General features: G+C 37.1%; 1 protein-coding gene across 2 annotated transcripts; it reads left to right on the top strand.

Annotated features, from left to right (window-relative positions):
- The first annotated feature begins 2,768 nt into the window (after window positions 1-2,768).
- LOC132086609 (programmed cell death 1 ligand 2-like) lies at window positions 2,769-17,107 on the top strand. Of its 2 annotated transcripts, XM_059492421.1 has the most exons (7): window positions 2,769-2,803; window positions 9,199-9,267; window positions 10,479-10,841; window positions 11,887-12,168; window positions 13,522-13,662; window positions 14,427-14,468; window positions 16,553-17,107. In XM_059492421.1, exons 2-7 carry the CDS (start codon window positions 9,213-9,215, stop codon window positions 16,633-16,635), a joined length of 966 nt encoding a protein of 321 aa, XP_059348404.1. In that variant the 5' UTR covers window positions 2,769-2,803; window positions 9,199-9,212; the 3' UTR covers window positions 16,636-17,107. The 2 variants fall into 2 exon arrangements, with proteins under 2 accessions (XP_059348404.1, XP_059348405.1); XM_059492422.1 differs by lacking the exon at window positions 13,522-13,662.
- Window positions 17,108-17,824: the final 717 nt, after the last annotated feature.

Genomic DNA, 17,824 nt, shown 5'->3' with positions numbered 1-17,824 from the left:
CAGACAAGATAACCTTTTCACTTTCTACTTCCTGTTTGGGACTGGACAGCTGTGTGCATTTTACAGTAAAAGTGAAGAAGTCTCCTCTTGTTAGTTCTTATAAACCTTTGCAAAGCAGTGCTTGCTTTGTGTTATGGAACTGAAGTTAATGTCTTTATCAAACTCTACTCTACAGCAGGAACTGTTACATTTCTCTTTTCCCAGTAGGAGAAAGGGCAAGTTACTGTTGAAAGTGCTGTATATCAGATGAGTAAGATAATGAAATGAGGGGATAAAATTAGAAATTCTTTAGCTGAACCCTAACTTCTAAAATGACAGTGATTGAATTCCTGAGTGGTTGATGGGAAGCATAAAATTTTGCTACTTCTTTAGAAAAGCAGGACATGAGGCAAATAACAGGTAAAGCAAAAAGCCCTGCCCTTACTAAATAAGCTCTCTTTTATATTTCTCTGAAATACAAGGCTGAACTTGTCTAATCTTATTTTAGAAATTAAGCTTTTAGTAGAATTTAAGTTTTGTGGCTTCACTTTTATGAATACAGGGAGACAGGCCCACATGTTTATCCTTCAATGCCATAAGTGGTTTCAGGTAAAGTACTTTCTGCTCATTACACAGGGATAATACATACCAAAGTGAAAATAGAGCATTTAGTTCATGAGAACTAGGTAAGTGGAAATCCTTCCTATCCTAAGACAAAAAATGTAGTTAAACACTATAAGTGTAATAACATTTTTTCCTTCCATTAAAAACATTTGCATGATGCTTCAGTGTTTTTGGATATCTGGAAGACAAAATACAGCAGCAAGCAGGAGCAGACTTAGCTTCAGTAAGCTGCATTTTACTTCCTAGTAGCCAAGCATTATTAGATTTTCAAAAGTGCTCAGAAAAGCCTGGTTCATGTGCACAATCAAAATTGGCTTATTGGTATTTCAGTTCAGGACTCATTTATTTTACAAATGTAACAATGAACCAGTGTGGTGGCTTGCTTTGTGATGTGGCATTTAATTTTGTAGAATATGAAAGCTATTGAAAATTACAATTCCAATAAAGATCTAATAATATGAAAAATAGAATCATTGCTGTTGACCTGCACAGCTTTCCATGGAGCAGAACTGCAGGACTTTTGACTGTGTCCCTTTTCCCCTTAGGTTAAAAAAATTCCAATGGTACATCATTCAAGCATGGGCTAGACAGGAAAACAACAGAGGTGTTAAGAGTGGAATTTCTGCTTTTGCAGACCTTAACCATAGGACCTCTGTTTTTTTCAGCATATTGTCCCAGATTCACTGTCTCTCTCTCTCTCTCCATATTTTTCTGGCTCTGCAAGTGTATGATTGTCCCAGGCAAGTCAGATGCTACTGGGTTCTTGTGATGCCCAAGACAAGTCACTGATTCTTGGGCGATTTCACTGAGCTGACTCCTTGTTCCAGTATGGGAACACATGAAGAAAACATACTGTAGGCAGGACTAGCTCAGAATGAGCAGAAGATGGTGATGGTGATCGTGAAGTAACTTTGGTGTTTCTTTTCTGTCATCCAAATCATTGACTTCTGCCAAAGAAGTCATTGGAGCTCTTCCGGGAAAAGGTGAGACTACTCGTGAATTACTTTGTGTGACGGGGCTACACATGATAAGCTTACTGAAGAAGAATAAAGTAATGTAACAGTGGTTTTGTTGAGCTAGTTTGCTCTGCACTAGGCAGCAGGAGACATAATTTCATAAATCAGTCTGGAACTGTGAGGCAGGCAATCATCATACCTCTTCCCAAACCAGCTAGGATTTGCAGGAGTAAAGCCACAATCATTTTTTGTGTTGAGGTAGAGCACAATTCTCGCAAGCAGTGAGAATCTAATAGGAGACAAAAGAGAATGTGTAGCACAAACACATCACAGAATCACAGAATCACAGAAGTTCAAGACTGGAAGAGACCTATACTGTATCTCTTTTATGTCTCTCACTCATTATGACATCATAAATTAAAATTCACTCATTATGTCATCATAAATTAAAAGATAGAGTGATGAAAAATGAAAAGATGTGTCCATTGATAAAACTGTTTGATAGAACAAAATACTTTTATATTGGAAGGAGATCTATCAGTCACCTAATCAAATCTTCCACTCAAAGCAATGACATCGTAAAAACAATTGCACAGGCTTTGTCTTGTAAAGTTTGGTGCATTTGTAAGCATGGAGATTCACAACCTCACTGAAGTGTTTGATTAGCCTCCTAGTGATTTTTGTTTTTTGGTAATAACATCAACCTAGATAAAAATTAAGAGGAAATAGATTCTGCAAATATTAGGTAATTGCATGATGAATTCTTGTAAAATTCATCTGATGAAAGTAAGAAAATGTAACTTGATGAAGGTACAACAGTCCTAGTAAATGCAAGTTCAGATGCCAATGCTGTACACTGCTTTAAATGATTATAAACCCACTGAAAATCATGGGCATAATCAAAAACAGAATTTGAACACATAGATTTTACAGAGTGATTTGTATAATTTTGTTGGATGCGTGCACATTCTCAGCAATGCAGAGAAATGACCTCAGTGTACATTCAGCATGAAACTGAAACTAACAATGTCCTGAGAAAAGTCCTTTCAACAGAGTCAGGTTTTCTATGACATAAAGATCAGCCTACAAGCTGAATAAGATCAGCCTACAAGCTGTGCTATTGGTGCATGTTATACACTGTCATACGACTTGGGTAGTTTCTGCTATTGTGCAAATAGGATAGAGTTTTGGGAATCTTTGCTGTTACATGAATCAGATTGCAATGACCTGCGTAAAGATCTGATGTGAGTATAACACTGATAAAATGCAAATTGATTTTTCCTGTATTTCTGGCTGATGGATTGAGGGTTTTTTCCTAGATTCTTAAGATTTACTTAATTTATTTTCAAAATATTACTGGGATACAGAATCTGATTGTGAATGAAAGACTGGATAAGTTCCAGATCTTAAAACACAGGTCCATATAAATTTCTAACCCTGATGTTTTTAGAAGTTGAAATTCTCTTACAAATCTATCTTCTCTCATAGGCAAAGGCAGAGGAGTGGTGCTGGTGAGCCTCTTCAGCTTGTACATGAGGATGTAGCTCTTAGTAAATATTTCATCCTGAATTTCAGGGAGGATTTGAATGGAGAAAAAAACCTCTGTATATATTTGTATCTATATATTCCTATTTACATTCTTTCAGTTGTTAGTAACATACTACCTGCAGGTTGTTTTGATTGTACAGCAAGTCTGGAGACTTTCACCTTCTGCATCCCACAAAAAGCATAGGCTATGAAGAGGAGAAGTTCTTGTGCCTCTAAGAAGTCTTTCTTTCTGTAGAAGCTAGAGATAAAAAAGAAAATTTGCAGTGTATCATGCCAAAATGTCAGTCTGTATTCAGTAATGCTGCTAAGAGTGGAAAGGCTCTGAAAAGTTCTATGATATACGGAACTGCTTTTTAAATGTAACAAAATTTCACCCCAATTCTATCCTAGTATCTACAGAAAAAAAAAAAATTAGCTGTATTAGAATGATCATATTTGTCATGGAACAAAAAACTGACAGTGGAAAATATTCAACAGGTGACAGTTAAACAATGCAGGGAAAGTGAGAATTCGCAGATAATGTGAGCAAAGGAGGAAGTGAGAAATTATATATCTTCATCTGAAGGCTGAAGGAAGATGGAGAGCAGACTGAAATTATGCAAATAGGCTGTCACGTGTAAACATCAGGGACAAACCAATTGTCCCAACAATAAATTGCCTGTGTGGTGAGATGGGCAATAAGGGACTGCAACGAGTGTGCAAAAGACAAAAAGAATGGCAGGTGAGGTGGTATTTGGATAAGGCAGGTTTGAGAAAATAAGAACAAGAGATTATGTCCACAAAATATACTGAGACAGGCTGAAGAAATGGCCTTGGAACAAATTTTAATATGTATGGTTAGGATTTTTTATTAAATTCCTGAAATAGAAAATAAGTACCTTCTTTCTGATGGTGAGATACAGAACAGTTGTAGTTTGTATGAGTATCTAATGCTTGTTTTTTGTTTATTCTCTTGTTTATTTTCTGACCTAGTATTTTTAAACTTTTTTCTTTAATTTTTTTTGTTTCTTTCTTTTTTTTTTAAACTAGATCCTTCCACAGAAAGTAAAATCAGTTTAGCCTTTTCATGAAGATGTCAAAAAGTGGTGTCTTTTTGCACATGTGAGAGTGTTAAGAGGAAAGCTGTTGAAAAAACTTGCTTCCATGCAAGTTTTTGCAAAATGTACAGAAGGCAGGGGAGTTTCAGTAACAGAAAAAGACAAAATAATCTGTGACCGGGACTATATAATCTTTTGCTGTGTACATAGGTGCATGAGAAGATAGTCTCTTTGAGAAAAATAACTCCATTTCACACAAGGAGAGTCAAATGGAGCCAAGTCAGATTCCTGTTAACACAGCTGGATTGCTTTTGATTAAGATGAGTTTGTAATTTTGGATTATTTCCAGAAGGCACTGTCCTGTGCTTAGTATGGGTACTAGCTTTGCAGTACAATTAGACAGAGAGTGCAGAAGGAGAGGGATTAGGAAAAGCATAGTCATTAGGAAAACATAGCTGATCTAGGCTCACTAATGTTGCAGAGTCTGTCAGCAGAGGAGGAAAAACATTGAATGTAGGAGTGAGCAGATCAACTGCAATATTTGTATTTCAAATCTGTAACAAAGTCTACCAGCTCAAGATGTCTCAGGTTGCAAGACCGCTAGCAAAACCTTCTTTGCAGAAGTGTACAAGGCAGTTTGTGTGGAGGTGAGCACTGGCCAACTGGCCAGCCTGGTGATATTTCCATCCACCCAGCTCCCAGCCGTGGAGTTCAATGTCCCCACTTCTCTCTGTGTTGTAAAAACAACTGTATTTTACCTGCTACAACCCAGCAGGATCACATCAAAAATGCTGCCAATGGGACACCTTGGTCTCAGGGAAATATGATTCAAAGAAGGGTCTGTCTACCATAGCCACTTAAAAAGAACCAAGTACCCCTTCCTTAGTCCTTTAATAGTTTGGTATTCCAGAGTGAAATCTGAGAGATTATTGTGAACTTCTGTGTTGATTTGACTCCTGCTTTAAACCTGGAGGAAAGCCAGTGTGCTTGAAAGCTTGTTTAGCTTTTCCAGCTGGTCTGATTATTCTATTAGAAGCTATGGGTCTAAAAAGCTCACCTTACTTAATGCTGCTAAATTTCATTATGTAGACACCAATTGTGTTTACTGTTCTAAATCATCCATTTGCTAGAAAAAAAATATTTTAATAGCTGAAACAATGTTTCTGGGAAAGGGTTTCCCATTATTTATTAGACTATAAGGTCCCTGTGTCAGTGACTGTGTCTCTGGTTGTTTTGTTTAGTGAACAGCACAGATTCTCAGGATATTCAGGATCCTTTGTTAAGCTTGTGTTGAGAATAATCATAGAACTACAGAACCATAGAATGATTTGAGTTGGAAGGAAACTTTAAAGGTGATCTACTCCAACCCCCCTGCCATGTGCAGGAGCAATCATAGCAAGGGTACTAATCAAAGGTAGAGGATCTTACGTTAAGATGCTTCTTTTACTTAAGAAAAGCATTATGACCTTTCATGGATGAAAACAGTAGGATTTAATTTACATTACTCAGATGTGGGTTTCAACTGTTATTACAGAGGAGTAGATTGCAAAATATTCCGTGATCTTCATGTTCCTTTGCTTAAAATACTTCTTGTAAACTTAACATTACGAACATTGTGAGAGTTGTCAGTAATGCCAAATCAGTCCTTACTCTTACCACCAGACTGGTGCGAACTTCAGTTCCCAACGCACTGTGGTAAAAACACACAGGAGTGTTTTCTGAAAATAACAGTAAATAACAATAAACACATACCAAAGAGGTCTATACAAAGCACAGCTACTTAAATGAGCTACCCAAGCTTTTGCTCAAGAGCTTGACAGTTTAAACATGTAGCAGATTGATGTTCATATTTTGCCACCTGTTTCAGTTCCTGAGAGCATCCTTGTAACATCCAGTCAAGATAAGCACCTTTTCACTTCTGTCTGTAGAATGGAATAAAATCTATACAGTATTTTAAAAATTTAATCATATAGTTGTATGGAGCTTAGAGCTTGTACAGTTTGAAATGGGAGTCTAAATTTTCCGAAGGAACAAGAAATATCCTTCTCACTCCTTAGAGAAGGATTTTGGACTACCACTAAAATTTTTGTAGGAAGTAAGGCCAAAAATTACCAAATTTTTTTTAGACAACTGTTATAAACCCTCTGGATTAGTGAGCTGGGACCAGGGTTAAAGTTACAGGCATGATCAACTGAATGAATCAAGAGGAGAAAAATAATACTTAGTATAATTTCCATCTTTGATGGAACTTCAGTAATTTATTATCATTACCATCTGGATTTCAGTCAGCATTCACTAAGAAAATTTACCATAATATATTGCTTGTGGCCCAATGAAGTCAAATATGGGTTTCAACTTTATACTTTCAGTAAAAGCTAAAAATCTGTACAAAAAGAAAATAAATATTGTATTCCTCATTTTCCTTGATCGTTGTCATACTTTTGTTTTCATTGACATGTTCAAACTTTTTGTCTTGGGCCCCAAATCTTCACTGAAACTATTAAAACTCTTAAAAATCCATGATGATCTTTAGATGTTTGATGTGATGCTTTTTACCACCTCAATTATCCAAGGTTTTTTCAACTTAACTCTCATAATCACAGAGCACTGTGTGATAACTTGCTTTTTCTTCTGCAGATTGGTCTGGGAAATCAATTTACTGACTCCATCTGAATTGCTCTTGAAATGTCATGCTACTTCATACTGTTCTCAGAAGTGTATTTTCCTCACTTTGCTGTAAGATGCATTAAGTACTAATTTTTATGGCACGGTGTTCCTTCTTTTATCCCTGTGAATTTGTAACAAGCATATGATGAATACATTTTAGAAGTGGCCTTTTTCTTAACAGAAAAACAAAAGACTTTTGCATAAGCTTAGGATAAGTTAGGATAGTTGTGTACAAGGGACTGTTGAAGAGCAGGCCATGACATGTGTTTTATGAAGAGTAGGGAGAACATGAGGGCTATTCTGTAACATCATGAATGATTGGTAGTGCAAGCTCAGAAGAAATCACCTTCTAGATGCTGGTGCAGGCTTTTCTATGGAAGTGTGTCAGAGCCACATGATGAAGGTGCATGGGTAAATTGCACTGAGATTGCACAACAGCTTGATGTCTGCTTGTGAGATTATGGAAATAAAGAAGGATGCCTTCTAATACAGATCCTTACTGACAAATCCTTGATATTTCTAATACACATCTGTGCTAATAGATCTTTGATCTTTTTAATACTTCCTTCCTCCTTCCCACAAGCATTCTATGACTGCTTTCAGTATCCCAAGTTAAAATGTTCTAATATTTGGTTTCTTTTCTGTATTTATGTGTAATGCTTTTCTAAAACTAATCCCTCTGGTCAGACAAGATTTTCTTGATATGTAATAATTATGATTATCTGCTGGGGCAGATTGTGTATCTTCTTATTTTTACTATCAGTAATATGTATATTTTTTAAAATACTATCTCTTACATTAAAAAATAAACATCTCTGCATTTTCAATGTACTGTAGATGATAAAAAGAGAGCAGAATACCTAAAATGTCTCACATAAGGTTAATACAAGGATCTAAATATTGATGAGAAATAGTTTCATTCTTCATTCAGTTCTTTCCCTTATGTCCATCTTCTAATAGGTAAGCTGTGTGGAGAAGTGAGTGTAGTAGGAGACTGAGGATGGTAAATAGTAACAGTCTTTACTTCTGCATCTGGAATATAGAGATACTGATGGTATCTCTTTCTCACACAGCCATAGTAATTATGATTCATCATGTATTAAATGCCTCTGATAAAGGAAACTAGCTTTCATTTACATATAGTAAGTCCGCTTACAGTAGTTTGCATATAAACCTTTATTTGTTACATCATATCAAAAAGTCCCATAATTTTGGCTGCTAATTTGCTACGCTTTGAGCCTCGCTTTCCAAGATACTGAAAGCTCAAGGGTAGAAACAATGAGAGAAATGCAGCACCTGAGAAAATTGGAACCAGAATGTTTCAAGCTGAGCCCACAAAAGAATAGGGAAGTAAAATAAAACCCCTCCTCCAGTAAGTCTAGCTCTGGGGAAGTCTAAAATTGCTCCTTCCCTTCTTTACTTCCTTGTAGCTTATTTCTGGATCTTATTCACTATTTCTTTTCAGATTATACTACATGTTAACAAGCTTTATTCAAAGTAATTCTTCTGTCTTTTCTATTATCTCATTAGTTTTGTTATGATTTTTGCCTCTGGTGCTTCTTTGCTGTTTGGCGTTTTTCCTCTTTTTTTAGTTATGTTGATCTGTATACAATAGTATGAAAAATATGTGATAGTTTGCTTGCTACTGGAACACAAATACATTCACTCTAAAACTGTACTTTTCTCCTTTTGCATTATTCCAGGGATGATGGTTTACTATCAGTAATACAAGGCAATTTGTACACATCAGACATTGCCATATGTAAAATGAAAGAATAGCAGCAGTAAGTCTTCATTCTAATCCTTTCTGAAGCAAACTTCAATTTACCCATCCTGAGATTTCCACTGCCTAACAATGTGTTCCAGGTATTTCCTGGTCTTTAGGTTTAAGGCAATAGGAAACTGCAAAATACCCCATGCAAGGCAAAGCTGAAACAAAAGCAGGGTTAAAAATCTTGTAAACTAGATCATGTGTAAGTACGGACAGTTATAACATCTGCTTGTGTTTGTTCATGAATCTCTCCTACATGGGCAAAGTCAATTGCAATTGATTATTATTTGTGGATAGTAAAAAATATAAAAGCATTTCCCTGTCAGACTATTTGAAACTGCCTGCAAGCTACAGATTCTGAAAATGTCATGACTGAAGTTGTGGAATTGTTTCATTTCTCTTTATTGCCACTGTTTCATTGCCATTGGTTCATGTTCTTTGTGTGTGCATGAGTTGCTCTAATGCAGATTTTCCTAGTTTCTGCTGGTAGCCTGGAGTTTGTTTCTTTTTTTGCTGTTTATGAGCTGTGATGGATTTTAAAGGCTAGCATGGCTCTGATCTGCCTCAGCAGAAGGTAGTTGTTGCATGTTCTAATGCAATTCTACTTTTATTTCAGATCTACCTGAGAAAATGTTCCAAATCCTCACAATACTGTTGCTGGAAACACAGATCTCCATGGTATCAGGTAAGAGAGAAACTCCTTTTCAGTTCCACTAACAGAACTAATGCAGCTTTTAGTATGTGGGCTTCAGCACCCCTCCAGCAATACTTGCATGAACGGTCAGTAATGTCTGGAGCCTCTGCTTTCCATGTTATAGAAGGCACAGGCACTGACTGAGCACAGGACAGGTGTCTGTCACTTTCCAGAGTCAGAGTTCTTTAACATATTGTGTATTGGCAGCTGAGATGTCCAGCATCAGTGGCATGGCTGTGAGAAGGAGAATGACCAAAGCAACCAATGCCCACTGGGAAGTGTGAGATGGCATAAAGTATAATCATTTGTGTTCCCCTGTCCATGCCTGTAGCAGAAGCAGCTCGGCTAAAACCCAGAAGGAGCTTGGCACTTTTTCACATAATTTTCTCCCTTGCTACAGTTGCATGGACTTTTCTTCGCAGTGTCACTACCAACCCTTCCAAGTGCTCCTGAATTGTCTACCAATACGCAGCACAACCAATATGAAAGTAGAAACAAAGTATATTGAATGATGTATTAGAAATAACCATATCAAGTTCACTTTAAAATAGCAACCTAATGATAACAATATTAATTTCAGATTGGGTGAATGGCTGAGATTATTTTCATATATTTTCTGTAATACTGTTGCACATATCTGAGAAAATGTGTGAGATCAAATGATACTCACATGGTTCCAGGTTTGTGGAGACTGCAATTGCTACATAGCAATTTTGAGCTATACACATTTATCCAATGCAACTCCATTTAACAGGAACTACACTGGTATTCCTTTTTGTAAAGGATAGAGAAATTAGATTTACAATTTCCACAATTAATTGTTGCTTTTACTACAACCTTAGAACATGTAACAGACCATATCAGAGTTTGATAAAAATGGTCCCTGTGTAACCACTGGCCTAGCCTTAAGTAACTCAAAAAATGCAAAAAAACCCCCAAAACAAACAAAACTCACCACCAAAAACTTGTTCACTCTGACCTCATCTTTCAGATTCCATAATCAATACAGAATATAGATGATTTGCTATTATTACTATATGGTAAAAATATTAGTGTGAATATGAACAAAAAAATGCTTAAAACTTTTAGTCAAATCAGTAGCCATATACTCCTGGCTGTGTGACACAGTTTTGCCCAACTTTAAAAAAAATCAGAACATATTTTGATGAAACAAATGAAACTGTTCTCTTTTCCATACATAGCTTTATTTACAGTTGAAGTTCCTCAACAGCTCTACATTGCGGAGTATGGGAGCAACGTGACCATGGAATGCAGATTCCCTGTGAATGGCTCAGTGGATCTAAGACTTCTGACTGTTGTTTGGGAGCAGAAAAGGCAGGGCTTGTTGAAATCAAAAGAGGTGTACACATTCCGCAATGGGAACACACTCCATCCGTCTCAACATCCTGATTATGTAGGAAGAGCATCACTTCTGCACAGTGAACTGGAGCTGGGACGAGCCATCCTCCAGATCACCAATGTTAAGATCACAGATGCAGGATCATACCTTTGTCTCATTGACTACCAGGGTGTGGACTACAAGTACATTGCTTTGGAAGTAAGAGGTGAGTGGTTAAATTAAATGTAATTGTATACTCATTGATATGTCTCTACTAAATTCCCACAGGCTTGTAGAAATTGGTTAATCTGAAGGAATTTGTTGCTAGTTGTCCCACTAAGACTTTGTGCTCAGCCCCCAGCTGAACCAAAACAGTTGTCTTAGTGGTGGCTAGCATTTCAACAGCTGAGCTCCTCCCGGGGCACCTGCTGCAGGGGAGGGACACCATCTGTTGTCCTTCTGTCCTTCTTTCTACAGCCTTCTTCTCCAGTGCCACCACCTCCCTCCTCTCCTTTGATCCCCTTGTTGGGCCACCCTCTGGTCATTCCAAAAAGTTTCTCAGAGATGCTCTGATACACTTTTGAATCCTGCTGCAATGACCCAAGTGGCAGGGGATTCCCCAAGTGACTGCATTTCCCAGAGCAAGGACGTGTGATTTTCTGTGTTCACTGAAGCCAAATGGGCATTAGTAATAAACGTATATGTTATGGAAAGTAAGACAGACTAGATCTTTGAAAGATTTTTGGTGTTTCCTACTAGTTGCATGGCTGTGTGATGCAAGGCAGCATTCATTTTCCACCCAGATATTTAAATAAAAATATTTATCAAATGCAAAATGGACACAGACATTCTTAAGACCCACATTAGTTCCTATTAAAGGCAATTTTTTTCTAATATGATGAAAATATTACACTGTTTATAAGCTACGGTAAAACAAACATGAAATCAGGCTTTCTGAAAATAGCATATTCCAAATGTGAAAATAAGAGTCCCATAAGATTCCACTTGTCTCTTCTATCTTAATAAATCATAAATTTAGTGCCAACTGCTGCCCTGCATAAAGTACTGAAGTGTGTTCTTTTGCTGTAAGCATGGTAAGGATTGAATAATCCATTTTGCATTGTTCTACAAAACATTCTTCATAATTTTAAATAAGTGTTCCACAGATATAGCCAGAGACAATGCATAGGATTAAAAGGAAGCAGGGAAAGTGAAGTGGGAAAATCAGTGTTGTTGCATTCAACAATTTCACTCAACAACTTCTCATGCAGCACCTTACAAGAGAATAAATACTCAAGTAATGAGAATACCAGGTGAAGACAAGTTTGTTTTTATGTGCCAGTCAGAAGGCTTTCCTCTGGCAGAGGTTTTCTGGCAAAATGAGAACTTCAATCTCAGCGGATCTGCAAATACCACCTATACACTGACTGCAGATGGTCTCTACAATGTCACCAGCATCCTGACATTCAAACCAAATATGAGTGAGAACTACACGTGTGTCTTCTGGAATAAAGAACTGAATGGAGAAACTTCAGCTCACTTTTCCACTTTAGGTTTGTATGACCTTGAACTTGTTCATGGCACTGTTCATACATACATCATGTGCTATGCTCCATCACTGGAGTTCAGTTCCAGAAATCAGTGTAATATTGATTCTTGGTAAACTGAACTAGTCACTATTATTTGTGTCTTTGAAGTCTCAGCTAGCTTCCACTCCAACAAACCAGTCTGTATTTTTCTGTATATTTTAATTTTAGAGTAGCTTTCCTTATTTTCCTGCCAATACAGAGGGAATTTTTTCAGCTGCATGGGCATCTTCCCTGATAGTCTCCTACTTAATTGTTCTATCTAGCTGTCTACCTTGACTTCAGCAAGGCTTTTGACACTGTCACCCCTAATATCCTCATGGCTAAGCTCAGGAAATGTGGGTTAGATGAACAGGATCAAGAACTGGTAAATTACAGAGTCCACAATGTCATGATCAGAGGAATAGAATCCAGATGGAAGCCTGCTGTCAGTGGCATTCCCTAAGGATCAATACTGGGTCCAGTCTTATTCAATTTATCAACAACCCAGATAAAGGAATCAAAGGCGCTCTCCATAGGTTTGCTGGTGACACTAAACTGAGTGCAGTGGCTGACCCACCTGAAAGCTCTGCTGCCATTCCATGGACCTTGATTAGCTAGAGGGTTGGGCAGAGAGAAATCTAGTGAGGTTGAACGGAGTCTAAGGTCCTGCGCCTGGAGAGGAATTCCCTCATGTGCCAGCACAGGCTGGGGCTGACATCTGTGAAGTGGTTCTGCAGAGAAGGACCTAGGAGTCCTGGCAGACAAAGAGCTCTCCATGAGCCAGCCAAGAAAGCTAATGGTATCCTGGGGCACATTAGGAAGGACATTGCCAGCAGGTTGAGGCAGATGAACCCGCCCCTTTACTCAGCAGTAGTGAGGCCACATCTGGAATGCTGTGCCCAGTGCTGTGCCCAGTTCTGGGCTCCTCGGGACACGAGAGAGAGAAGGTACTGGAGAGGGTTCAGCAACGGCCACAAGGATGATGAGGGGTCTGAAGCATCTCTCTTATGAGGAGACACTGTTTAGTGTCTTCTTCTTGGAGAAGACTGAGAGGAGGTCTCATCAATATATAGAAATATTTCAAAGGCAGATGCCAATAGGATAGTGACAGACTCAAACGCCATACAAATGAAAGATTTGACTGGCTTTTTTAAAGGCTTTTCACAGTAATAATTCAGACCAAATTATTCGTATTATGAGTGTAAATCACTATGTTGATAAATTTTAAAAATCCTTTGTTCAGTCAGTGCAAGACTTTGGAGAAACAGAACCAATAACTTGATAAACAATGCCTGTTTTATAAGTTATAAATTTACTCTCCTTTAATGTTTTTAACAGCTTTAATGAATACACAGTATAGTGGACAAAAATTCCTGATTTCTTTAATCATCCCCACATGTGTGACTGTAGCTGTCCTTCTCTCTGCACTAATAATATTTCAGAAGAGAAAATCATTCAAGAATGAGCAACCCAAAAAAGGTACATTTTACTTCAGATGGTGAAACTTTTCACTATTTCTTTACTTTTTCCTGTGAACAACCTTGAGGAAATTTCAATAAGGCACACTTGCATTACTCCAGTCACATTTTTTTTCTAGATGACAAGAGGGTAGAATATGAGATCTTGGATAATTTGAGTTGGGTTTTATTTTCCTCACTGTGTTACGTATGTGAGACAAGGTGTATGGAAAGATACATTTTTAAAGCTGACCAGTTAGTATTCTGTACAGAGCACAAACTTTGCCTTGCGTGAGGACTGTAAAAGCATAGTTTGAACAGTGTTTTCTTCATAGCTACAAAGACACTGTGGCTACAGTATATTACACAGAACCTTTATTTTTAAACTCCATTATGGCTCTTCAACTAAAATGGTGTGATACAGGACTACTGCAGTATTTCCTTTTTTGTGTGCATGTGCAGTAGTACAAAACTAATAAAGCAAACAGACTGTTATTCTAGTGTTTTCTTGCACATGAACAAACTCTAGTAAACCAGACTATATGTATTTATAGTCACGAAAGGAGAGTCTTAACTTTATGACTTCAGAATTTGATTCAAGTTTTGTAAAGTTTTTGATTCAAGTTTTGTAAAAGAAATGTAGAGAAGTTTATTTATTTGATATGATTTAATAACAACTGCGCTTACAGCTCAGTTTAAAGATTTGTTGAATAGTTACAGTTACAATATAGTTTCTTTCAAATCTAGAAATGTTTATGCTAATTTTGTATATATTTACTTTAACAGGCAGGAAAAGAAAGCTGAACCCTAATGCAAAGAATGAGAAAAGTAAGTCATAGGCAATTTTTAAAATTTACATTTACAGATTTTTCTTTCTTACATCTAAAATCTTAAAAAAAAAAAATGTAGATTGAAACCTAAATAATGTTACATCAGAATAGAGAGTACTTTTGAGTTTAAATTCTTTTATTCTTGCGTTTTTAAAAATGCAGTTTCTAAAGTTTTGACTTTCTCTTGGGCAATGTAAAAATTTATAAATATTGGTTCCCTTTCACTGAGGTACCAGTACCTTTCATATACAACTCAGCACACCCCTCTGTATACTAGTTGGGGTTCTAGTAGTCTTGGCTGAGGATACTCACAGAAAGCTGGTTGTTTTGGATAGCATCAAGATTTGTGGCAATAGTCTTATACTTTTAAATCAGGCTACAGGTTTTAACAACAAATAAAATGATACCTCATTTATCTGGAATATTATATCATTTCCTAGGCTACTTCTTGTCTTATGAGAATCTGACTTGCCGAGACATCCAGAAATTTTTACATTTCAGAGGAAAGACAATACCTAAAAAACTGTCAGGTTGTATCTAACTGTTCCATACTAAAACTGAACTGAAAAAAAAAAAAAAGATATGACCATAGAAAAACCATAAATCAATATGACAAGAAAAGTCGTAATATACCTACTGACATAAATCAATTTTGTTACCTAGAGATAACAGTTTGACAGGCTAATGCACTGTGAGGTGAGAGGCTGTGGCCAGTGTTAGGTACAGAGGTACTTGGTTCAGCCATAATTCCCTTGGTGTCAGAGCAGACCCTCACATAGTGTATTGAGGTCAGCCCTGAGGCTGCCAAGGAGGACAAATGGAGTAATACTGTGATGCAGCTAACCAAGTGAACACAGAGACAACTTAGGGCTTTTCCAAGTACAGGATTTTTTTGAGAATCCACCCATATTTCTCACTGCTAAAAAAATACATTAAGAAGTCATCAGCTTAAAAAATAAATTTTGTAGTTGAAATGTAGAGATTGGATGAAGAGGGCATGAATTCACTGATTTCCAGATCACCTCAGGTTGTCATGTGTGCATCTTAACTGTACGCATTTGATCCACTGCCATCAGTAGACATTACAATTGAAACAACACTTTCAGAAAGACACTTTCACCTTCCAGAAACCTTGCTGCAGGCAAAGTCTCATTCTTCTTTTTCATGTGACAGTGTGAAACTTTAGTGGCATCACGCCATGCACTAATGAACACAAGCTCAAGGCAAGCAGCATTCTGGAGAACAGCGTTGGTGCATGTCCGGACATCATTCCAGGGCATATTGTCCGAGCATAGCTTGGCTTCCCCCGGCTTTTTGTATTACTTTTGTATTTTTCCCCTTTGTAGCCTTTTCTATGCACTTAGTGAAATGAAGAAATTAAAGGAGACAAGGCCATTCTTTGTGGTTTTACTTCTTCATTTTAATGACAAAAAAACTTTGTCTTACTTGCAACATGCAGTAAGTCAGATGACAAACATTTATATTTCTCAGCATTGGATGTTTTTAAGAAACCCTGGAAAGAACCTTTTTTCCATGATGAGTAGGTAGTTGAAGCATAAAGCCACAGATACTTTACCACAGTGCCTTGGAAATGACCCATACAGTCCTGGTTACAGTAACAAGGACTGTTAATGTTACCACCTTTAACTAACAGCTCAAGCTATATCAGAACTGAATATATAGGACACTTAAACTCATCACTGAAGTCCCAGTTCTGCACACTTTTAATCACATGCACATATTTACTGACAATCATTACCATGGATGCTCTCTAAACAGATTTCAGTTTTGTTATTTCATTTAAAAGGCTGAAAATGAGTGATAGCTTTGTTGTAATAGAAAACTCAGAATTTGGACTACAGATGAAAGACATAATTCTTTCCTCAGAAAAGATTACAGTAGATGTTCTTGTAAATTATAACAGCTTTAAGGAGCCATTGTAACTTCAGCATGATAGTCTCCTGACAACCAGGAGACTGGGCTTTCACTCTTTATCACTCAGTTGTTAAAATCAGGCTTTTTATTCGTAAATCACTACAGATTTATTTTTAAACTAATACTATCACATTTTCTTTCTTTAAGGTGATGATTTTAACTCTCAGACTGAGGCTTTATACTTGTCAACTGCCACAGCTTCAAGAGACAGTGGGAGTGTGGGTCTGTGAAAATTCTTCATCTACATTCCATAATTTGCAATTTTTCCATCAGTTTTTGGGGACTTCAAAGGAAAATTACAGCACTTTAGCCTTAGGATAGAAAGTGGACTCATGGGGATGTATTTACACTGCTGTGATGGAAAGCTGTGCCTCCTCAGATACTGTATCTTCTTGAAGTTACTGAGAACTATGCTGTCACCAAATGTGGTTTACCACTGTGGAGAGGTCAGCTGAGTGCATCTGATACACTTTACTTTTGGACTTACTGTTGCTCAAGGGATTTTTCTATAAGAATGCCTTTATCAACTGTTCCAGTCTCAGGAATGGTGCTTGGAGTAAAAAACTCTTGTGGAATTTGAATAAAAGCTGTAAATGCTACTTTATTATTATTATACCCAATTATCTTTCTGCTGGAAACATCATCACAAGCCCATATCCCATTTCCAAATTTTCTTATACAATAAACTGCGTATTACCAGAAGTATCCTCTTGCATCATTGTATGCACTTGTATAAAACTTTTATCATTGCAACAGCTAGAAGATATTTCATATCACAAGAGCAATAAGAGGTTGAAATTAAATCAAAGGACAAATAAATAAAAAAACCAAACCAACCCAACAGTAGCAATACGTCAACATGATGTTGCATAAGAGAATTTTAACGTCTATATAAAACCTTACAAGTAAGTCAGGTAAAAAAACATGAACATAAAAAGTTTCAAATTTGAACTGATTATTCAACAGAATTTTCTTTAGGAAGAATTTGGAAGCAAAAGTGAAAATGAAGCTCAGGTAGATTTCTGCACTGGTTATTTTTAAACAGTAATTTTGCCTTTGTTCAGATGAAGAAGTGAGTCTTTTCTGTGCCAGGCTGCTTTTCTTCCTAATACTGGAATGCCAGATTTGGGAAAACATCCAAAATGAAACACCTTTTCCTCTTAGTCAGTCATGCGATAGTGAAGCAAGGGCACTGGGTAAGATCTGTCATATTGTGTTGAAAGACCAGTGGCTTTGGTAAGCTGTGTTTTCTACTAAAATAGATGTAACAAGATTGAAGAAAGGTGTTCACATGGAAGCCACTTCTGCTATGACCTTGCTCTTAGAAGAATTCCACTGATAGAAGTTTTTGCATTGCACTTGCTCTGAATTTGGATGGGAACTGCTTCTCCAGTGTCACTTTGCAGCTATTTATTCCAG

Source organism: Ammospiza nelsoni, chromosome Z (assembly GCF_027579445.1).
Source record: "Ammospiza nelsoni isolate bAmmNel1 chromosome Z, bAmmNel1.pri, whole genome shotgun sequence".
Classification (NCBI taxonomy): Eukaryota; Metazoa; Chordata; class Aves; order Passeriformes; family Passerellidae; genus Ammospiza; species Ammospiza nelsoni.
Note: the sequence above shows the minus strand (reverse complement) of the source record. Positions and strands in the feature narration are given on the sequence as shown.

Coding starts and splice junctions, on each gene's coding strand:
- LOC132086609 (XM_059492421.1), top strand. CDS start 9,213: ATGTTCCAAATCCTCACAATACTGTTGCTGGAAACACAGATCTCCATG. Junction 9,268..10,478: donor ACAGATCTCCATGGTATCAG/GTAAGAGAGAAA, acceptor TTCCATACATAG/CTTTATTTACAGTTGAAGTT. Junction 10,842..11,886: donor CATTGCTTTGGAAGTAAGAG/GTGAGTGGTTAA, acceptor CTTCTCATGCAG/CACCTTACAAGAGAATAAAT.